Genomic DNA, 23720 nt, shown 5'->3' on the forward strand with positions numbered 1-23720 from the left:
GGGGGGATCTGTGCATGCAGGGGTGTGTATTGTGTGTGCATGCGAGTGAATGAGTGTGAAAACGTGTGGGTGTGTGCACGCAAGGGGGGGGTGATTCCGAGTGGAAGTGTGTGCGCGTGTGGCCACACGAGGGCGCCGCGGGCTGCAGCTCCCCGCAAGCGGGGCGGCCCCACGAGACTACAATGCCCAGAGCGCACCGGGGCGCCCGCCGGAAGCGCTGGGCCGCCGTCGCCGCCGCCGGCGGGAGACTGTCCCTGGCGCTGCTGCCCGCGCGGCGCGGAAGGCGGATGAGGGGCAGCGGGCTGGGCCGGAGGCTCCTGGCCTCGGGGGGCGCTGCGGTGCCGGCCCCCAGGAGAGGTGAGAGGCGCCTCTGCCCGCCCCCGCGGTGAGGCCCCCCCCCCATCATCTGCCCCACCGAGGGGGGATGGACTCGCCCCCACTCTGGGCGGTGCGCCCCGGGGGGGGGTGTCAGTACCCAGCTGGGTGAGCTCATAGCCCCCCCCCCGGTGTCATTGTTTAGCTCCGTGCCAAGGGGCTCCCCCGCCACGGACCAGGGCCCCAGCAGGGTGCTAGGCGCTGTACCAAAGAACAGAAAACCCAGCCCCTCCCCCAGAGAGCTTGGGGTCCAAGTCTAAGGTAAGAGACAATAGGAGATTGGGGGCGGGGGGTGCACAGCGAGGCCTTTACACTGCCGCCTTACAGCGCTGAAACGAGCTCGCTCAGGGGTGTGAAAAAACACCGCCCTGAGCGATGCCCGTTTCGGCGCTGGGAAGTGGCAGTGTAGACAGTGCACCAGGTAGCCACTCCCCTCGTGGGGGTGGGTGTTTTACAACGCTGGGAGAGCGCTCTGGTGCCACGACTGCACAGCCCCGTTAAAGAGCTTTAAAATTGGTAGTGAAGACACACACTGAGATAATACTGGTCAGCATGATTGGCAGCCGTCACTGCCCACCCTGTGTCAAACTGCAGTCTAGGTGGGGGTTTTTTTGTTGGCATCACAGCAAAGAAGGGATTTGAAGGAGGACAATGAGGTGGATTTGCAGATTTTTATGGGACTTTCCTTGTAGACATGAGGGGTAGTGAGTGAGAAAGCAGGAAAGTGCTCATTTGAAAATATAAGTGGTTGACCGAGAAGACTGGGCTTACTGGGAGACAGAGGTGGGAGTCGAGAGGTCAGTAGTGTATGAGACTTGATAAGTGGCATGTGGGGTGATGAGCATGTTGGAGGACAGGGTTAGAATTCAAAATTACTTTGACAAACTCGGGAATTGGTCTGTATTCAACAAGATGAAATTCCATAAAGATAAATGCAAAGTACTACACTTAGGAAGGACAAATCAACTACAGAATGGATTATAACTGGCTAATTGGTAGTACCGCTAAAAAGGATCTGCAAGTTGTAGTGAAAAATCACAAATTGAATGTGCACCAACAATGTGATGTAGCTGCAAAAAAGGTCAGTATTCTGGGCCATATTAACAGGAGTGTTGTAGGTAAGGTCTCAGCTGGAGTACTGTGTCCAGTTTTGTATGCCACACCTTAAGAAAAATGTGGACAAAATAGAGAGTCCAGAAGAGAGCTACAGAAATGATGAAAGATTTAGAAACCAGACCTTTGAGGAAAGACTAAAATGAACATGTTTAGTCTTGACAAAGGAAGACAAAACAATAACAGATTTCAAATATGTTAGAGACTGTTATAAAGAAGATGATGATCAATTATTCTCTATGTCCACAAGAAGTAATGAGCTTGATCTGCCGCAAGAGAGATTCAGGTTAGATGTTAGGGAAAAAAACTTTTCAACTATAAGGATAATTAAGCTCTGGAATAGGCTTCTAAGGGAGGTTACAGAATTCCCCTGACAGGCCTTTAAAGTGAAAGTAAATAGCTTACATTTGAAATGATAGAGAAAAGGGAGCTACTGGAGGGAGGCAAAGAGAGAGAGGGGTGAAGTACTCAGTGTGGGGAGCTAGGGAAATGATCTTCATAGGAACATTTTGAATGGCTACAAGCAGGGCAAGAACGTCAAGGCCAGCAAAGAGGATGTTGCAGTAATGGTGATGTGAATTGAGAGCCTGGATGAGGTTTTTAGCTGTGTGGGTGGATAGGAAAGGCTGTATCTTGGAGCTGTTGTGCAGAAAGAATTAGCAAGATTTAGCTGGAGCCAGGATGTGAGGAGATAGAGCGTGAGGGCTTGTGCAGGGGTCCTGTGGCAGAAATAGTATGCGATCACACAGTCTTTATTTATCATAATGCACACGGGCAACCTCAATTCTGACATTTCCTAACTTTTGAGTGCTTGACTTTGCAACCTTAACATTCTCTTAATAGTTTGGGTTGTTGTTGTTTTTCATGTAATATAATATGTTCAATCCTGGTCAAGAAAAAAAGCACTGCAAGATCAGAGGGGACTGAGTGAGATAGGCCTGTATAATTAATAGGCTAACCCCCAACCTCCGTGCTGCCTGGGGTTGGGGCTGACCCCCATGCTGCCTGGGGTTGGGGCTGACCCCCAATCCTTGTGCCACCTGCTGCTGGGGCTGCTGCCCACAGCCGATGCTGATCTTCCCCTCCCCGAGCGCCATGGCTGAGGCTGATCGCCCCGCCCCAGCTCTGCACTGCCCAGGGGTTAGCTCTGAAGCCAGCAAATTTCTCCACTTTCTTGCTGGTGGGCAGTGCTGCCTTCCGCTGATGCCCAGGTAGCAGCCTCCACTCTCTGCTCTGCCTTGCAGCTGGTACAAATGCCCAGTTTTGGGGAAGAAGTAGGGCCGGCCGGGACAGAGCTATTTGAAACAGGTTGGAGAACGAGATTCACAGAAGAGTGAAAGAACTTGTAGGAAATTAGAGATGCAGGCATGGGTAAATCACAAGAACTGTTAAAACTTCAAATCCCAGTTCTTTATATCCTCTGGGATGTCATCTTTCACACAGTAAAATCAATAGTCTTTAACTCAACAAATTTGTGATATATTAGGTGTTAAAATCATGTGTCAAAATCTGTTGCCTAATTGGTTAGTTGGTAAACCAGTAAATTCTTCCCAAGCACTGGCACTACGTAATTATTGGTGATTTATTGACATAGCACCCCCGTTTTGTGTGTCACTAGAAGATGCAATCCCTTTGCTGATAGGGTGCTGGGGAAGAAGTTGGTGTGAAGAATGCAGCTGGTGGTTATGTAGTTTTCTGACAAAGGGCCCTCAGAACGATGCTGGTTGTACATCCCCTTTCTTGTTGGCTACATTAGAACAGTTACACTTTTAAAAGTAGAAACATAATTTAAATACCTTCCTTTTAATAGTTAATACATTACTGATAATCATCAAGTTATTCAATCACAGTATTTTGACCTTTGGTATACCCAGATTCTTGGCTGTAGCACAAGTCTCTACCTTGGATACCTGAATTTGGGATTGTTGTTTGGGTTCTAGGGGTGGAGCAAACATTTGTAAAGACAATGAGAACGATGATGAGTTTTAGAACATTTAGGGGCAGGAAAAAATGCTGGTTAGACTGACTACTTCCCTCTGCTTTATAATCAAGCTATTGAAGGAGGACCAACGCTCTTTGTTGTACACATATTAGTGTGCTGGGATCCTCCTTTCCAAAATGAAAGATTATGCAGCAAAAACTCTTTAATGTTATTGCATTCCAGGATAAAATTAACAAGGAAACGAATAAGTAAACAGCTTCTTAATGGCTTCTTGCCATTTTCAGGTTTTGCTGCCACAGCCCCTGTGAAGTCGTATGACATGAGAAGAGTTGAAATAACCCCACTGGAACAGAGAAAATTAACCTTTGATACCCACGCATTGGTACGGGAGCTGGAAGTTCATGGTGAGCAATACCTATTAAGTATCTCAAGTGAAATCATACTGCTACTTTCCCAAAAGTATTAAGGGGTTCCTATTTGTCATGCATGTCTGTTTGTAGCTGCTACAGTGTAAATGGAAGCATCCCATGTAGATTGTTGTCTATACGGCCATAAAAATAAACTCAGTAAGGTAACATTTACTTACCTTGTAGGATTGTGGTAGCTTATATATAGTGCCTTCCATCAGAGAAACTTAATGCACTCTGTAACTGTAAAGTATCACTAAAATATGAAGAATAACTGTGATAGTCATGTTAAAATATAGATTCATTCTACCAGTTACTAATAAACCATTAATTTATTGAAATTGAATTTTTTTTAAAATCTAACTGACATTTCCCCCACTTCCTTTTGGTTTACATTTTTTCATTTCACTCAGCTTGAACAACATAGAAACACAGTTTGTTTTTTTGTTTGTTTGTTTGTTTTTAAACAATCCATTTCTCATACACTAGTATGATAGTGCAGTGTTGGGGATTCAAACATGTTAATTTGTCTCGTCTTTGATATGGTTTTGTTTTACATAAAAAAACAGGTATTACAGTGATCAAGCTGTATACATAGAGGTCATCAGCATTAGAGGAGGGAAGAGACCTATTGAGTCCAGCCTCCTTCCAGTGTAAAGTATTTACAGTACAAATAGATTTCATGACATTCTCAGAACTTCCATGCAGCTTGGGTGTGGATTGGGCTGGTAGTTAGAAAAATTAGCTAGTTTTTTAAAATATAATTGAGACTCCGGGGAAGCTAAAGCTTTAGAACCGTACCAGACTACACACAAATATTAGCACTGGTAAGTAGAAGTCCTAACGGTCCAATTTTGATCTGGTGTAAATGGGTGCAATGTTCTTGAAGTCAACAGTGTTTCTAATGCGTATGCCCAGTCTGAATTTGCCCCAAAGAATGTGAAGCAATTTCAATTTATGTAGCATTCCCTTATTAATTTCATTCTTTTCCCCCCGCCCTAGGATGCACACTCTGTAGCAAGGGATAAACTTGGTTTTTTAAATGGTATTTGTGAGAAAATACTATACATTAGAAAAAACTAAATAGCCCATGGCAGTTGAACAGGTTGCAGATTATGCTCCTATTGCATGTGGCACCTGCAGAAAGGTCATTGTTTTTTGTATGTTCAAAATATAATGGATGCACTTCAGATTCAAAGCTGCAAAAGTTCAGAATTTTGAAAAGTTAGTGATGTTAAAAGTTTTGGTAGCTTGGTGGTTGAATCCATGTCACTGGCAGTGTGACCTGTAATTTACCTTTGCACTAGCATACTGAGCTTTATGCTTATTGTGTAGCTTTTGCTTGCCTCTCCATACAATTTTTCATTTCATCTTAACCTGTCATCCTTCAACTGTCTTCCAGGTTTTGGTAAAGAACAAGCAGAGACCATTGTATCAGCGTTAACAACTTTGTCAAATGTTAGCCTAGACACAGTCTATAAGGATATGGTGACCCAAGCTCAGCAGGTAACAAATCAATGATTTGTTGTATCCTTGTCATTTTATCTGTCCGTGAAGCATCATAAACACAAATGGTGCTTTATAAAATATAGTAGTTTATACATTTTAGTGATACTACTAGTATAGTGGATACTTTACTGAGGCAGATTGTCCTAAAATCCTAACTGAGCTTAAATTAAAGAGGGATAAGTGATATCTTGCATTTACTACAGCACCTTTCATCCCATAAGAACCAAAAGTTATTTCTTTCCAAAAGTAAGAATGACCTACAAATGCTATGCAGGGATCACTTCATCTGCTACTGAAAGGCAGCCTGTGGGGTGAGACAGCAACTGTTTAACAACACACAGCAACACTGCACCACAGTTTAGGACAGGAAGTGAATTTCAAGGAAGATTATCCTGATTGTTAATCATGATATGGATGCTTTAGGTAGGGGAAAGTAGCCTGTGTCTTTTATTTAACAGCAGCATAGATTTACAGCATTGGTTGGTTTCTTGTTGCTAAATTAAAAACCACCAAAACTGGTTCATGATGATCTTGACTCTTTCTGCATATTTGGTTCATGGAACTGGTCTGTTATACAGTTCAAACATACACTGATGCTTCATGCAAAGAATCATATTGATTGTCTTCTTCCACTTGTAGGTTCAAGCTAGTTCTTGTAAAATTATGTGATTGTAGTTAGCCAGTAAAATAATTTGGTGTGGCTGGGTGTACGGGGGAGGATAATTAATTTAATCATAACAAATGTGTGAAATTGAAAGGATCTAAGAATTTTCCTTTCTTTGGGCAGTAGACAATTGGGCCAGTGTAACTAGACTCTGATACAAAATAATAGTTTAATTAATCAAGAAGACACTAGGCTGAGAATTATGTACCACTTACGTTCAGAGAGAATATTCAATTAAGCACAAATTACTTCTCCATTATTAAGCCATGGAGTTTTATTGCCAACAGATTTTTTTCCCTTAGTTAATTTTTGAGAACTTTTACCGTGATAACTAAATTATGGCAGTGAGGAGAACCCAGGAACTTGTGTTAATCTTTTCATTTAATATGGAAACCCTACTGGCTTTGAGACCCTGCTGTGTCTAAAGAAGCATAAATGTCCATTGCCTAACACCTAGATCCCAAATGTAGCTTCCTTGTAACAATGTGGTGTAGCTTAGTGAATGTTCTATTCAGCCTCAGAATTTAATTTTTTTTTTAACTTGGTGTGTGGAGATAATAGATCCAAACATAAGCACAGTCAAAGTACTGTAAGGAATTGTAAGAAACTAACACTGTGTGTGTATTCAACACAGTAGGGATCAGACCTGATTTTTCCATTGGCTTCAATGGGGGTGGGCTCAGGCTAAACTGTAGGTACAGTAGAACCTCAGAATTACGAACAGCTTGGGAATGGAGGTTGTTCATACCTCTGAAATGTTTGGGACTCTGAACAAAACGTTATGGTTGTTCTTTCACAAGTTTACAACTGAACATTGACTTAATATAGCTTTGGAATGTACTATGCGGAAGAAAAATGCTGCTTTCCCTTTATTTTTTTAGTAGTTTACATTTAGCACAGTACTGTATTTGCTCTTTTTTTATTATCATTTTTGTGTGTGTGTGTCTCTCTCTCTCTCTCTCTCTCTCGTTGCTGCTGCTGCCTGATTGTGTACTTCCAGTTCCAAATGAGGGGTATGGTTGACTGGTCAGTTCATAACTCTGAGGTTCTACTGTAATTTTGAATTGGAATTAAGGAGTACTAACTCCCTTGAATCCTGAATTGGGGCTGGGCATTTTCCTTCTCACTAAGCCCAGTAGCCTCAAAAGCAGGCTCCCGCATAATTCCATGTCACTAACATTTAAAGGAACAGCATGAAAAAACTGTCTAGGACCTTTAAGTATCATAAGATCCTGGGGTCAATTAGGTTTTTTGCTCACTTCAAATCTAAGGGTTCCTATTATTTTTTTAAATTCTAAGTTGAAGTGAATTTAGTGCTTGTGAAAGTGGCAGCTTAGCAGTGCTGGAAGCTGAACTCTGTCCACACAATAGGTAAGTCAGTGAGATTTCCCACAATGCCTTGTCAATGTGCTCATCACATTGGGGTGAGAGGGTAATTTGGTATCCATAACCATTCAGTCCTTGGCCTCTCAGCCAACCCTTATAGCAAGGAGGACTCATTAGTGCTAAATATGATGGTGTCCACTAGGAACTGGACTGAGACCATCAGCACATTTCATATGGGCATCAAAAGTAAGTGGTGACTGAAGGTTCAACCAGGGAATTCTGGTCTATTTTATTGACCGACTGTGTGGACCAAATACCTGTGGCTTTTCTACCTTAGTTTTAGAATTGTTCTATAAAACAGCAAGAGTAATGGTTCTGAATCCCTCGAACAAACTCCAGCTTTTCATTGTCTGTTACTGTATGACTTTTATTTTTTTGTTTTATTTTATGCTTGACAGTCACCAGTTAATGATTTCATGCACATCAAGACTTTGCTTTCTGTGACCTAAGCATCTCTCTTTCTTCCTGTTGAAATGCAATGCTTGTAAAGGTCTTAGCAGTTCTGAGTGATTATTGTATTATTTCCTAGGAAATAACTCTGCAGCAAATAATGGCGCATTTGGACTCTATTCGGAAAGATATGGTAATCCTAGAGAAAAGTGAATTTGCAAACCTGAGAGCAGAAAATGAGGTACTACTGAATCTTTGTAACTGAACAGATAAATTGCAAAATATGTTGAGAAGTATTCTTTTGGAACAAACTATTTAGATATAAGCAAGCACTGATACTTTCACCAGTACTGAAAGCTTAGTTTTCTTGTCCTTTAAAAATTAACAATCTGTCTGTGACTCTGCCTTGTAAGTGGCATGTTTTGTGTTCATATAAACGTGAATTTGGGATACAGATTCACATAATTCCCACAGAAGAAAACAAACCCATGTTTAAATCCCTGAATGGTCTGATGTACTTTCATTTAAGGCCTTTACCATTATTTAATGCTGGAAAAGTGTGTAGGTCTTTGAGACACAGAATTCAACAAAACTGTGTGATTTAGATGTTTTTACTTCACTTTCCTTTTCCTGAGAGCATTTTGTATATTCATGGATGTATTTCCACTATTCTTAGGACATATGAGTCACCATTCAGAATGACAAGATGCTTAAGTTCACTATCCATAGACATTGATCCACTTGGTTTTATCAAATTTCAGATAGATCTAGATATCAGACATAATTGATATTAGAAGTTTGACTAATATTGGCATGTCTGATCTGAGACAGACAGTGATTCAATTCAGTCAGTTTAACAAATATGTGATAGCAATGATCTGACTATCCAACTAAAATGGTTAGTCATTTACTAATTCTGTAAAATGGTCTTTTTTTTCTTTGTACCTAGAAAATGAAAATTGAGTTGGATCAAGTTAAACAGCAGCTAATGGTAAGTAAACAGCAAGTACTATATTACATTATAGAGTCTAATATTCAGGGAATTATGTAATTAATTTATTTTATCTTTGCTTGTTTTGAAGAATGAAACCAGTAAAATCAGAGCTGATAATAAGCTGGACATAAATCTGGAAAGGAGCAGAGTGACAGATATGGTAAGCTGTTTGTTTTTAAAAGATGTCTCTATCAATTGTTTGCCATATTCCATTACTGAGATTGTAATTTCTCCCTTCTTCTTAATCTGTAGTTCACAGATCAGGAAAAGAATCTAATGGAAGCAACTACAGAGTTTCATAAAAAAGTGAGTAAGAACTGTTCTGTAATAATAATTGACAGTTTTATATTATGGACCCAGTCCTGCCTTCCTCATGTACCTACAATTCTGACTGGAGTTAGCAGGATTTTGTCTGTACAAGAAATGAAAGATACCACGTGACTTAAACCTGTGTTTCTTAAGCACACATTAAAATATTCATATATACATGTACAAGTATGAATATCATAAACTGGATCATGTTCTAATGCATCCAATCTGCTTCCTTTGAAATAAACTCTTTGCATAAAATTTTAAAACATTATTCATGACTTGTTAATGCTGGTTATTGTGCTCTTGTATTTTAGCTGTATTCTGTATTAACATTTCTAGCACAAATAACTCTATATAGTTTATATTTACTTTAATGAAGACTTGTACTCTCAACGAACATCAGGAACCTAGGTCCTTCACGCTTGGTCAGAATTTTCAAACTTGCTCTCTACTGTGTTCTGTCCTTCCTTCTCACTCTTCATGCTTCAGTCAGTCACGTGGTTGCACCTCCCATCAGTACACCGTTGGTTCACAGGTCTGCCTCTCCACTCCTGACTTGTCTCCCTTCATTCAGTCCTTCATCTTTAGCCTGTTTTTTTAGTTTCTCCCCAGATGTCTGATCATCAAACTCCACACAGCCAAAACTGCTCCTGACCTTTTCTCTCAAACCCTCCCCATTCTCTAAGTTCTCTGGGACTGCTAACAACACTAGCATTCTCCATGTCACTCCGGTCTGTGACTCCTCACTCTTTTGCCTTGCACATTCGCACTATCTAACTTCCCACTTCATCCATAATATTTCTAATGGAATTTGTGGGTACTTGACACTTCAGAGAAAATCAGGCCACTTTTATTTAGGTGCTTAAACATGGTCAGCATTGCAGTTAAACTGATACAGGACTTACTGTACCATGTTTCCACAGTAAAATATGCGGGAATTAATTAATTAAACTCTCTAGACAAAATAAATGGCTGTTATTTCCCTTCCTGCCATGTGTTGTGTATGTTTTGTAGCCAGTAACTGCTCTGTAGAAGGTCTTAAATATGCTGTTTGAGCTATGAAACGGGTCTCTGTGCTGAATGAAGGTTAGAAGTGTAATGTGCTAAATCAAGGTCACTGCTAGGTAGACAGTATAACATTAGATATAAACCCTTAAACTTCTGGGCATAGCCAATTGCAAACTGACTGGGGTTAGGAAGAAATTTCCTCTTTTGAACAGATTATTTCTTAACTGTCAGCTGTAGGGTTTCTTATACCTTTCTCTGAAGACTCTTACTGCCATTGTCAGGGCAGGACGCAGACAAAATGGAGCTGAATTCATAAGGCAGTTCATGGAAGGGGAAGGGAATATTTTTTAAAAGTTAATCAAAATATACGTCCATGTTGAATGTGCCCCCTAGACAGATTAGTTGGGGCATTTGACATGCACATCACGTTGAACTCAATTTTAGCTTTTTCTTTGCTATTCTCCTTTCAGAAGCACTCTTCAGTTGTATTACATACTGCTCTGTTCATCTTGTAAGCTCACTTATAGGCTACACATCTTAATTCAACAAGGGTTTTGAGGTTTCTCATTTAAATGGATTTTTCTCTTTATGTAGTATAGCTGACAGCGTTGCTGTCTGTTTTTTGTTGTTGTTGTTGTTGTTTTTAAGTTGAGGGAGTAGGAGATGAGACCCATACATATGCCATGTCTTGTAATGTATTTCAGGATTCGAGTACCAACAGTGCTATTGCAGAAATCAGTAATAAAATTGATACACAAATAGCCTCCTTAAAAACTCTCATGGAATCGAATAAACTGGAGACGATACGTTATTTGGCAGGTATGTTGGCGGGGAGGGGCATTAATTATGTAGTGTGTTTCAGAAACGTAAAATTTGATTCAAAGTGCGGGCTTTAGGAAGCTCAGTTCTTGGAAAGCTCCTTTGGTAGCCTGGTCATAGTTCCTGAGTTCATTCACATTAAAACATGCGCAGCAAACAAAATGAGTATATGTATATACATAATTATGAAGATAAGACCATAGATGTACCTCACAAGAGGACAAATTAAAAATATTGTCTCTAGGCCGAAGAGTTTAGTCTCAAGTCGGGTGTGGCAAGGGATCTAGTAAATGATGGGAAAGATTGAAGCAAAAGGAGGTCAAGAGATCATTTGTTCTGCTGGTGAACATCTCTTATTTAGCTTTAATCATAATTTACAAAAGGATTATTTGACATAAATCATGGGTCAGCAGAACACTTGAGGGGGTTTGTCACCAACTTCAATGAGATCACGATTGGGCCCAAAATTGGGATAGGAGGGACATGAATACAGGATATAAAAACTGCTTCCCAGGACATTCATCCTTGCCACAGTTAGCGAGCCCCTGCTGCAGAGGTTCCCCAGTGAAAACCATCCTGGGCCCCCCTCAGCCACCAAAGAATTGTTCTGAGTCTTAAAGCTCATCTATAGAGAATGAAGTGGTATATTCACATATCCATACGGTCTGATGTGGTAGTAGTTTGAGTTGGCTTGCTCTAAAAAGTCTTAAAAGCTTATGACTTCTATTGCAGGGACATACTGATATGTAGGGAGATTTTGACCTCAATCAACGTACCTTAACCACAGCAGCAGTAAACTTCCCAGTCAAGTTTTCAAAGAAACATACTTTCAATTTGGTAATTTATGTAAGCTTTAAAGAAAACAAATTGAGCTCAGATGAGATTGTCAAATGAATCTGCCTGTAGACAGGGAAAATTACACAAAATTGGAGGTGGGTGAAAGGGAAATAACCAAACAATTGTGGTAGTGAGAAAGCAAGTCCAACAATAAGAACTGAACATCTTAACATAAGAATGGCCATAGTGAGTCAGACCAAAGGTCCATCCAGCCCAGTATCCTGTCTACTGACAGTGGACGAAGCCAGGTGCCCCAGAGGGAGTGAACCTAACAGGTAATGATCAAGTGATCTCTCTCCTTCCATCCATCTCCACCCTCTGACAAACAGGCTAGGGACACCATTCCTTACCCATCCTGGCTAATAGCCATTAATGGACTTAACCTCCATGAATATATCTAGTTCTCTTTTAAACCCTGTTATAGTCCTAGCCTTCACAACCCCTTCAGGCAAGGAGTTCCACAGGTTGACTGTGCACTGTGTGAAGAAGAACTTCCTTTTATTTGTTTTAAACCTGCTGCCCATTGATTTCATTTGGTGGCCCCTGGTTCTTATATTATGGGAACAAATAAATAACTTTTCCTTATTCACTTTCTCGACATCACTCATGATTTTATATACTGCTATCATATCCCCCCTTGGTCTCCTCTTTTCTAAGATGAGAAGTCCCAACCTCTTTAATCTCTCCTTATGTGGGACCCGTTCCAAACCCCTAATCATTTTAGTTGCCCTTCTCTGAACCTTTGCTAAACTGCTGGTTCAACTAATATAGAAAGAGTTGTTGAGATTTCATACATTCTGCTCTTAGCTACCCCGACATTGTACCAGTTATGTGTATTGTTAACTGAGTTCTCTCTCCTGGTTTGAAATATTTTTTTTTATTGTTTAATGAAAATTTGTCATAACTGCCCCAATCCCTAAAATAGTTTTTGTACTGAAAGGGTTGAAACTTAGAAGCACTTTTAAAATGTCTCATATCATGTAGAGTTCTATACATTCACATTCTTCTGTGGCAAAAACGAATTCCTTGCATGTAACATAAGGCGATATTGAGTGTTACATTAATTATTTCCTTTCTTTTTACAGCTTCTGTTTTCACTTGCCTAGCAATAGCACTGGGATTTTATAGGTTTTGGAAATAGACCCAGAGGAATTACTGTGCTACAAACAGAGGAAGAAAAGGCCGCCCGCATCATGGAACATCTGCTAGGTCATACTGTGTTCGCTACTGCGGATATTCTTAGTGCCTTTGTTCTTATATTGATTCTTAATACGTACTAAAAAATATTCTCTTCAATAATAAAGGTCAAAATAGTTAGGGGCAATAATAGGAACCTTTCCTTAACTTCTAATGGATTCTTCAGTGGGCCTTTTTTCAAAAACCTCATACAGAAGAAACACTGAACATGTCCCATGATTAATTTTGGAAAGGTTCTGTTCTCATGTCCCTGCCAAAGAAAGGTGTTTACCATCTGATGTGACCAAATGCAAGGAGCTATCCTACTCTGAAACTTCTGTGCATCTTAAACTACGGGAGCTGCATGTTTGTGTTCCATCCCGATTCTCCTCTCCCCTGATGGCTGAGGTATGTCCACCTTTATAAAATAAAGCCTTTTCAAAAGGATCCCTTTCCCAGCATAAAGCTGAATCATATGGATTAAAAATTACCAGTAGCTGTAAGACTAAAGTGCGCACCCCTTCTTTGACAGTTTCCTCCACCCATACAACCAAACGATTTTTTAATCCCCTTGTGTAAGGGGAAATGTCCCATTGGCAATGTGTGTGTATAACTCCTTGAGCAAGACAAAGGTGGATTTTTTTTTTTTACTCCTTTCCTTTGCTGGAGATACAGAACTTACCTATATGGTCCATATCCTTTTCCTGAAAGCAGAATCTGCCTTGAAATGTGGATATGTTACATTTCTTGCATGAAACTGCTGATGCTCCTGCCCCCAGATCCCTCTGGAAAGCAGGTGAGCACCACAATCCTTGGGAAATAAATTGGTCCCATTGACTGTCCTAAACCAAACTCAGATCATGATCTCTTTACCTTCTGCCAATGGCTAATAAATTTCAACATTAAGACATGACAGGATGGGATGATATTTTTGCAGCGTTTAAGCAACCAATCATATTTTATTTAAGTCCTTGTCACGAGATTATTTTTCGTCACAAGTGTAATTAACAGTGTCGATGCTTAGTTCCGTTCATTACAGGTAACTGTTCCTATTGAGCAAATTTTAACTCTGAGTAGTCTCTGTACAGGGGAGAGAGGTTTTGTATATAGTAATGTATAGAGGCATATTCAGGTGACTCTGTCTTACTATTTACAAATTGAATTTGCTAGTGTCCTGTGACTTTTATATTCTCTGTATGAAATTCTGTATTTAAACAGTCCCTTGTGGCATAATAAAACTGTTACATTGCTGTCCAAGGACTTTGAGTACAATTTACCAATTAGTAAAACTGAGATAACATCTTACAGTAAGAATAGTTATTCCCCTAAGAGCTTAGGCGACTTTATTTATGTATTTTCCTTGTACGTGCTCTGTACCGAGAGAATTAATTACTTTTTCACCCCTTTGTATGATGGGTTTAGATGTGTTACAAGTAAAGATTTTAGAGAATCACTTGAGCCTATTCTAAACACCATATTTATAATTAGGGGGTCTACTTAAATCACAAAAGTCACACATTTTTCGCAGGCTGGTCATGGCATAAATAGCAAATTTCGCAGATGTTTATGCCGTGACCATCCTACAGCGGGTTTCTCCGCAGTGTTTCTCAAACTGGGGGCCCTTGCAAGCCTGTTGTAGGGGGCTTATGGTACTGCCACCCTTACTCCAGCAGCCGTGTCGCCTGAAGCTGGGTGGCGGGAAAGTGGCAGCTGCTGGCTGGGTGCCCAGCTCTGAAGGCAGCTCCCTCACCAGCAGCAGCAGAGAAATAAGGGTGACATGGCATTGCCAGCCTTACTTCTGTGCTGCTGGTGGTGGCGGCGGCGCTGCCTTCAGAGCTGGGTTCCCGGACAGCAGCCACTGCTCTCCACTCGCCCTTAAGACTGTGCAGCCAGAGACCAGATTTCATGGTACATGACTTGATTTTTCATGGCTGTGAATTTGGTAGACCCCTATTGATAGTATTCATCTTCCAGTGTACCTCAACCATTCCGTTTGCAGCATCCACCTCTAACTGATCCACATAGGGTTCTTTGCGGTGATGAACACTACACAAATATTTGACACCAAAAATGGCTGTGGGCATATCTGGTAATCACATCTGCAGTTCTCTTCCACAGATCATGATTCATTTGCTCTCAACAGGTAGATCCCAGGAGTTGCATGTCCCCCTGCCCTTACCTGCTCCATAGTAATGGCTGATCAGCTTTAAGATTTGGTATCTGCCAAACTGACATACTGTGAGGAAAGATAGTTACATGTCTGAATTGGGGATAAGGGAATCTGAATTTAAGGCATCTGGAAGAAAGGGCAAGTTACTCCAGACTCTTCTCTGAAATTGACCCAAAGAATCCTCAAAATAGAGCAATCACCACCCCCTGTTCCTTAAACATTCCTCCCCCGTACATGACTGTTTCTCACATGAAAGGAAACACTTTTCTTTAATTCTTTGTTTCCCCCTTCATAATCGTTTGTAAGTCACCCCTAATGGCATGGAATTGAGTAAATTCATACTCTGGAAGTATAGGTTTGTTGAATGGAATACGTGTCATTTCCATGTGCAGCGCACTCATTAAAACCAATGTAAGTTTTGAGAACAGCCTGATGGCAGGCTTGGGCTTAATGGCTGCAGAGGTAATTTGGGATCTAGGGAGCATTAGCTGTTTGGAACTTTGTCTGATTATTGTATGTTTTCTGTCATAGAACTTTTATTTTATTCACCAGCTTCCCTCAGCTTTCAGAGTTGTGTTTTCTTGGCTTATTTGTTTCTTGATTCTGCAGAATCTTTGTATATGGAGGGCTTGAGTTAAATTTCAAAGGTCTTTCTCCACTGCTCATCCTACTTTTTGCAAAATAAATGGCCATTTCAGCAAAGTGTTGAAGCCAACATGAGTCATTGGGCAGCAAGTTGTATGCTTGGGGCCTACGTTTTATGGTGTATTTTCCTGACATGCTGCTGCTACATGCTACAAGGGCCTCTCCCCAAAACTTCCCCTTAGTCTGTGATGAACCTTGCATCCAGGGCAAGTATATCCTCAGACATTAGGGACTGGAGCCTATACATTTGTTTTCCCATTCAAACAAAGCTGATTTCTCCTAACTGTAACTATGGGAGGAGGCAGCACCACAGTATCAAATGGATTTGCTGGGTGCTTGTGTGTGTGTAGTTTATATATTCCTGAAAACTATTCTAAGTATATTAGTAATAGTGTCCAGTTTTTATCTTCTTATACTAAGTTTGGGTGAGGGGGCTATAGGTTGTAGAGTTGCCAGAGGGCTGCAGGAAATATTTTGGAAAATACCTGCCCTTTGATGTAATATGATGTGTTCAAAAGGCAAAAAAAAATTCTCTTTTGAAAGTATTTTGATGACCCCTCAGGAAAAGTAATGTCAGCCCGGGGTGATTAGTCAGAAAAGTGAACTCCCTCAAATGCAGGGAAATCACCCTAACCTTCCGTTCAGTTTGATGGCAGGCTTTTCACAAGAGATTGTGAGGAAGAGCATCTTTGAGATATCCCTCCTACATTTAATTCATTTGTAGAGTGAAATCCGAGTTTATATTTAATACCTCTGTACAGATCAGCCAAAAGTCAGAATTGTTCTATGACTGTTTTAATTTATTCAGAAGTATAGCTACTTTCTGTGACACCTAGGATTATAAAGTATTGCAAATGCAGCACAGTCACAACTAAGGGCGAAATTCTCCTTCCTCTGACTGCTCTAGTCTTGTTGGTATCAGTGTTTTTTACACAGCTGTAATTTGGTTCTGAGTGGTCTGGCTAGTAAAACTGTCAACTCCTTTTTCCTTTAACTGAAACCTTATTCCTCATGCAGTGAAATCAGCGTAAGGGAGTTTGCTGTTAAGTGATGACCATGTGAGGAGTTGGCACAGCCTGATTATTTACACAAGCAGGTATTTGTAGGGTGTATATATTGTCCTTAGGTTGCCCCATCTCTTTTCCTTCTGTCATTTGAATTATTTTCATATAAGTGACATATGAAAGATGTCAATGTCCATGTCTTAGTGAAAGACATGGAAGAGTTCAGATAAACAAGAATACTTGGTCTGGAGGTTCAGTTAGAGCAAAACTCTGCAAAAGTACTTAAGTTTCTATTTTCTGAGTATATGATGAAAAGATGGGTAAAATTTTCAAAAGTGATTTAGGCACGTAAGCGCCTAATTTTCATTGAAAGTCAAGGGGACTTAGGAGCCTAGCTCACTTCTAAAAACTGAACTTAAATGCTTTTGAAAACTTTACCCTATATGATTTGCTAACCAGTCACTACCATGTGCCAGTACAGAAAGGAAAAAAAAAATTCACCATTTCAGAAAACGGGAGTGTCTCTCCACACTAAGATTTATCTTTAAGCAAAGAACCAGGTACATAGCTAGTTAAAACTACAAGGATCAGAAACCATACGTGGTGTACAACATTAAGCTGCAAATATACTATATGCACACTTCTGTAGTATCTTGAGGCTTGCCTTCTACCAGTGCTATTACATAACATTTCCACTCCCTCTAGTGAAATATCAGAATCTGACTTATATAGAGACCTTTCAGACAGGAATAAAAGGTAACCCTTGTTTGGCATGAGTTTAGCTCATGGCAGTATTGTCTGATATGGCCTTGTCCTGTCACTGTTAGAGAGCACTGCATTTCCTGTGTGAACGCCCTTCTCTAACACTCAGTCTGCCAAGATGGATGCAAAACAGCAACGCTCCATTCGTGCCTCAGTATCGTCTCACAAACACTCCGCCGGGGCTGCCTGGTGGCTTTTTCTTCATTTTCTTTTTCTCTTTTCCTAAATCAGAGGCAGCCTCACCTTCCTAAAAAAAAGAACATAAAAGCCATTAAATTGCAGTCACTCACCTACACCTGCTTCCCTAGCAAGGGAGGATTTTAAACCACAAACTCCTTTGAACGGTCCCAAAATGCTGTCTTACAGGATAAGAGATATAGTAATAGCCAGGATCATGGCTTATTCTAACACCCAGTTATTGAGCCTGTCATTTGGAAATCAAGCCACTGGAATGACCCGTTTCTTATATCTTACTTTTCTTTCCCTCCAGCCACCTTGCCAGCAATGTCTTCACCACTAACTAGCTGATCTGATCTGACTGCCCCTTGCTATTTGCCTAAGGTGAGGAATGAAGCAGATAGAGGTGCCACTTCCCAATTAGACAACACTCCCTTTCTGGGATAGATGTTCAGCTTCCTGTTCCTGTCATGTGTTTTCAGAGAGGGCTGAAGACTTGAAAAAGTGTAGAGATGCAAACTGAACAGAACTTTATTTCAGCTATGGTATGGTTCAGTGCTGACCGCAGGGCACCAAGAAGGCTGCAGAGTATACTGCCACCGATATAACACTTTGTTCTGAACATCATTAATACTTTGGTGTTTGAAATTGAGACTTGGTTGTTAAGGACAAACCCAAGCTTGTTCTTTTCATTAGAGGCACTTAAAATACTATAGGCGTTTGGGAACGTCCTCAAAAATTACCTTTTTTTTGTTTGTTTGTTTGTTTTTTTCATCTTTAAGTGAGAAGGTCTATTGTTGAGTGGGGGCAACAGGGACGTTGTGTGGCACTCAGAGATTGCATTATCTCTGCGTATCCCAGAGACTGAAATAGAATGTAGCGTTCTGACATTTTGATTCATGAGGCTATGGATAATACAAAGAATACAAATGTGGTACTTTAGTCAAGGTACAGCCTGCCAACATTTACAGGGGTAAACAGTGAGGTGGCAAAGTTTGCAGATGATACTAAACTATTCAAGATAGTTAAGACCAAAGCAGATTGTGAAGAACTTCAAAAAGATCTCACAAAACTAAGTGATTGGGCAACAAAATGGCAAATGAAATTTAATGTGGATAAATGTAAAGTAATGCACATTGGAAAAAATAACCCCAACTATACATACAACATGATGGGGGCTAATTTAGCTACAACAAGTCAGGAAAAAGATCTTGGAGTTATCGTGGATAGTTCTCTGAAGATGTCCACGCAGTGTGCAGAGGCGGTCAAAAAAGCAAACAGGATGTTAGGAATCATTAAAAAGGGGATAGAGAATAAGACTGAGAATATATTATTGCCCTTATATAAATCCATGGTACGCCCACATCTCGAATACTGTGTACAGATGTGGTCTCCTCACCTCAAAAAAGATATTCTAGCACTAGAAAAGGTTCAGAAAAGAGCAACTAAAATGATTAGGGGTTTAGAGAGGGTCCCATATGAGGAAAGATTAAAGAGGCTAGGACTCTTCAGTTTGGAAAAGAGGAGACTAAGGGGGGACATGATAGAGGTATATAAAATCATGAGTGATGTTGAGAAAGTGGATAAGGAAAAGTTATTTACTTATTCCCATAATACAAGAACTAGGGGTCACCAAATGAAATTAATAGGCAGCAGGTTTAAAACAAATAAAAGGAAGTTCTTCTTCACGCAGCGCACAGTCAACTTGTGGAACTCCTTACCTGAGGAGGTTGTGAAGGCTAGGACTATAACAATGTTTAAAAGGGGACTGGATAAATTCATGGTGGCTAAGTCCATAAATGGCTATTAGCCAGGATGGGTAAGAATGGTGTCCCTAGCCTCTGTTCGTCAGAGGATGGAGATGGATGGCAGGAGAGAGATCACAGGGTCGGACAAGATGCTAGCAATGCTGCCCTGGGTTTACTGCTGAACTTGGGATTGTCTCAGTTGCTATCTACGTTGGTTTAATTCTGGAGCCAAGCAGGAGGAGATGGGAAATTCCAAAGATGAAAGCTCAATCGCTCATCTCTGACGTGGGTTAGAGGCGGCAGAGTCCTCTAGTGGATCATAGCAGTGTAAAACCAGAAAGGACCCCTCGGTCTGGTACAGAGGTGGCTTTGAAAATTAATCTGCCTCAGTGGAAGAAGTTCCCGCTCCCCTGTCTGAGAAGCTATTGAAATGGTTACCCCTGTTAAACTGCAGGTCAATTGTGCCATTTCAGAGATATAAGAGAGTAAAATACACCCCTCGTGTAGCTGCATTGAGTTAAATGGACTAATACAGCTGCTAGAGTAGCCCCAGGTTTTCCAAAACTCCCTGGTGAGCTGGTGTCCTAACCCATGCCCCGGGGTTGTGTCATGGAAGCAGAAAGTGGTGGCTTTTCAGCAGCACTGGGGGGAGGGTGCAGCAGGCAAGGAGAGACGCTTAGATGGGATGCAAAGGTCGAGAGCAGCCATGGGTGAGGGAGAGAAGTGGGGAAGCAGCCATGAAGGAGAAGGCAGGGGGAGGGCATGAGGGGAGTAGAAGCAGTCATGAATAGAGTAGGGTTGAGAGAAGCTAGTTGAAGAGATGTGGGATTCGCTATGAGATAGAAAGCATGGGGGTTAGTGAGAAATGGGACAGTTATGAATGCAGGTTATGCAGTGGGGTGAATGCAGTTATCAGTGGGGCCTGTGGCATAGTGAGATTGAAGGGGACACAGATTAGGGTTGGGCACACAGACATGGAGCAATTTTATAGCCATCCGTGGCTATGGCATGAGTGGGATTTCCAGGTGAGCAGGTATCCACATAAAACCCACTCCTTCTTAATTGCCTAGTCTTGCTGCCATTCTCAGCAGAGGCCCGTGGAGACTCAGCTAACGTCTCACCACGAGAAACAGTGGGCAGCTCCAAGTTAGGGCTGAGGCCCGGGACTGAGCAATGTGGAAAGCTTCTGCTGCTGCAGTCTGTGCAATATCTGCCTTGCGAGTAAATGAAGAACTTGGTCTCTGATGCTGTTAATCAGGCACCAGCATGAAATTGCATATTGATGCTTGACAAAGATTAGGGTGCTGGTGCGTTGAGACCACTTGCTACCATGCGGACAAAAACTGTCTCATTGTTTCCTTGTGATTCCCCATCTGTCTGGATCCACCTGTTGTCTTTTAGGCCTGGTCTACACTGTGGGGGTTGTCGATGTAAGATACGCAACTTCAGCTACAGGAATACCGTAGCTGAAGTCGACGTATCTTATCCCGACTTACCTCCCGTCCTCATGGCGCAGGATCGACGTCCGTGGCTCCCCCGTCGACTCCGCTACCGCCGCTCTCTCCGGTGGAGTTCCGGAGTCGACGGGGAGCGCGCTCAGGGATCGATATATCGTGTCTAGATGAGACGCGATATATTGATCCCCGATAAATTGATTGCTACCTGCCGATCCGGCGGGTAGTCTGGACGTACCCTTATAGATAGATTATAAGCTCTTTTGGGCAGGGACTGTCTTTGTTCTGTGTCTGTGCAGTGCCTGCCACCACGGGGTCCCTGATCCATGCCTCAGAAGCCTAGGTGCTACAATATACAAATAATATTATAGAAGCCATAATGAATTAAACGTGACAGAAAATAACTGAACATTCTGAACTGCAATTGTGATGTAATATTAGCCTCTGGCCAGAAGATGGCAGTGGAAGAATTAAACCAGGGGTTCATTGATATATGTGGAACTCTGCTGGCAAGTTTCAGGTAAGGCTTTGTGCACACAAAATGATAGTGAATAGTACTTAGCCCTTCCGTCCCTGAGGATGAGAGTAATTTATTCCGCCTTAGCCGAACAGGAGAGGTGGGAGCTGGGCATGTGGCTGTGGTCTATTTAGTTTACCCTATTCCTGACCCTTCAGTTCTCATTGCTTTGCCGAATGTTGCATTGAAAATGCATAACTCCTCTTGGTTGGTGGGAGGAAGCTGGGGATTTAAGCTGCCTGAATGGGGAGTGCTGGGGCTTTGGCTACCTAAGAAGGCAGATTTGGGATTGTGCAGTAAACACATTATCTTGGTTCTTCTGCTCACTAACCACTAGTGAAATAGTTAATGTGAAATTTAAATTGCCATCATTGGCTTCAGAGTTATGACATGGGAGCAGTTCACACCTGGCTTAGCTAGTGTAGCAGGCTGTCTACATGCTCCAGAATACAACACTACATTGATTTACACCAGAGGTGAGCAAACTACAGCCTGCAGGACCCAGCCCCTCCCCTGCTGTCCGTCCCCGTCCCTCACCCCGCAGTCTCAGCTCACTATGTCGCCAGCACTCTGGTTGGGAATGGGGCGGTTGGATAAGGGGCAGGAGGTTCCGGGAGGCAGTCAGGGGATGGGGAATGGGAGAGTTGGATAGGTGTGGGAGTCCTGGGGGGGCCTGTCGGGGTGAGGATAGGGATCGGGGCAGTCAGTGGACAGGGAGCAGGGGGGGTTGGATAGGGGGTAGGGTCCTGGGGAGGCGATTAGGGGCAGGGGGTCCCAGGAGGGGGTGGGAAGTGGGATGGGAAGCCAGGCTGTTTGGGGAGGCACAGCCTTCCCTACCCAGCCCTCCATACAGTTTCGGAACCCCGATGTGGCCCTCAGGCCAAAAAGTTTGCCCACCCCTGATTTATACTCTGTTTTTGTGGGAAAGATTTTCTTTGCCTACAGGGCTAGAAACTGGGGGGGAAGAAAGCAGGGATTGTGGATCAGAGTTCTGTAGCAAGGGATGGATTCTGTGGTATATGCCAGGGCTCCCACATGATTCTGTTGTTGGGGAGGAGGGGAGTTGGCTTTTTTTCCCACACTTTCTGAAGCAGCCTGTGGGACAGTTATCATGTACCAGAGTTCCATGTTGTTCATATCTGGGGAGTTGGGTCCAGGCCTATGGCCAGTAAGGCAGATAGCTGTGCACCTGTCTGGCTACAAGTGGTGACTGTAAGGAAGAGCAATCCTTTCTGTCTGAGCACCCGCTCTTTGGAGGTGCTGACCCAGGTGGACACAACAGATGCTGCTGCTGTCTTTAGGCAACTGAGCTATATGTTGCTAATGAACCTTGTACCTTTTCATGCTGTTTTTCACACATTCCCCAAAGCAGTCACCTGAGGGCAGACACTCACCCCAGAGATGGTGGGTGTGAGCTGCAGTTTCTCCAGACACTCTTTGAGGTGGCTTGTCTCTGCTCGGTATTCATCCAGCTGACGCTCCAGCTTCTCTCGACGGACACGTTCGTATTCTAGCTGGGCCTCCAGTTCTCTAATCATCCTGCCAAATGCAAAAATCAGGCAAGCCAAGTCTGATGAAATGCTGTTAACTATGTCAGCTCCTGCCTTTGTTACTCTGTGGTGGCCCAAAAGGAGGGTGCAGGCACTATCCTGTTGCTACAGGGCAAGATAGCTTATGGGAGCCTGGGGGTGATACACTTGGAACTGCCCTTCCTGCTGCTCCAGGAAGGAGTACTGGGTCCCCAGCATCTGCTGCCAACACCAGCATAAATACAGGAAGGCCACATTCCAACCTTTGGTGGCCTTTTATCAGCTAAGATGATTATTTAAGCACCAATAGCATGCTCTGTGTTGTAAAAGAGTTCAAGGGAGACATGTTCCCTGCTCTGATGAGTGTGAAATCTCTTTGGGACTATGGAGAAACACTACACACATTAGCCAGTGCCTGACCTCGCACCATGGGGAACTCTAAATTGGAATCCTACTCAGCTACAGCACTAGGTGGGGAGAAGAGAGAGAAGCTCTTTGGTGCTCTAAGAAGCCAGGTCTACATAGATGTAAGCTGGGTCTGAATGAACTCTCCCCTGACATCTAGTGATGAGCTGGGGGGAGAAGATTTCAGGAACAGACTGTATTTGCATAGACACACTACTCCTGCTAGGTATGCAGCCAATGGAGCTGCTTTGCAAAGTGATGTTTTAACTAGCGGTGTGTTACAAATCACTTTACATAAGGACAGCCATACTGGGTCAGACCAAAGGTCCATCTAGCTCAGCATCCTGTCTTCTGACAGTGGCCAATGCCAGGTGCCC

General features: G+C 42.3%; 2 protein-coding genes across 7 annotated transcripts in view; one reads left to right on the forward strand and one right to left on the reverse strand.

Moving 5' to 3' along the window:
- Nucleotides 1–227: 227 nt before the first annotated feature.
- CCDC90B (coiled-coil domain containing 90B) lies at nt 228–14186 on the forward strand. Of its 2 annotated transcripts, none has more exons than XM_045020713.1 (9): nt 228–357; nt 3715–3834; nt 5240–5343; nt 7926–8027; nt 8736–8777; nt 8869–8940; nt 9033–9086; nt 10805–10919; nt 12842–14186. In XM_045020713.1, exons 1-9 carry the CDS (start codon nt 288–290, stop codon nt 12895–12897), a joined length of 735 nt encoding a protein of 244 aa, XP_044876648.1. In that variant the 5' UTR covers nt 228–287; the 3' UTR covers nt 12898–14186. The 2 variants fall into 2 exon arrangements, with proteins under 2 accessions (XP_044876648.1, XP_044876656.1); XM_045020721.1 differs by lacking the exon at nt 228–357 and adding an exon at nt 469–636.
- Nucleotides 14187–17270: 3084 nt separating this feature from the next.
- Nucleotides 17271–23720, reverse strand: part of ANKRD42 (ankyrin repeat domain 42) — a 49162-nt gene continuing 42712 nt past the window's right edge. For 4 of the 5 annotated variants that reach the window (XM_045020694.1, XM_045020700.1, XM_045020674.1 and 1 more), the window contains exons 11-12: nt 22786–22948; nt 17271–17760 (exon numbers count right to left, since the gene is read on the reverse strand). In XM_045020694.1, the coding sequence (XP_044876629.1) occupies nt 17665–17760; nt 22786–22948 (259 nt within the window). In that variant the 3' untranslated portion in view covers nt 17271–17664. The remainder of the gene's footprint in view (nt 17761–22785; nt 22949–23720) is intronic. The other variant, XM_045020684.1, reaches the window with a different exon arrangement.

Source organism: Mauremys mutica, chromosome 1 (assembly GCF_020497125.1).
Source record: "Mauremys mutica isolate MM-2020 ecotype Southern chromosome 1, ASM2049712v1, whole genome shotgun sequence".
NCBI classification, from domain to species: domain Eukaryota; kingdom Metazoa; phylum Chordata; order Testudines; family Geoemydidae; genus Mauremys; species Mauremys mutica.

Bases quoted from the DNA above. Each gene is read 5' to 3' on its own strand.
- CCDC90B (XM_045020713.1), top strand. From the start codon at position 288: ATGAGGGGCAGCGGGCTGGGCCGGAGGCTCCTGGCCTCGGGGGGCGCT. The intron at 5,344-7,925 runs GTAACAAATCAA...ATTATTTCCTAG, and splicing joins TGGTGACCCAAGCTCAGCAG to GAAATAACTCTGCAGCAAAT. The intron at 10,920-12,841 runs GTATGTTGGCGG...TTCTTTTTACAG, and splicing joins GACGATACGTTATTTGGCAG to CTTCTGTTTTCACTTGCCTA.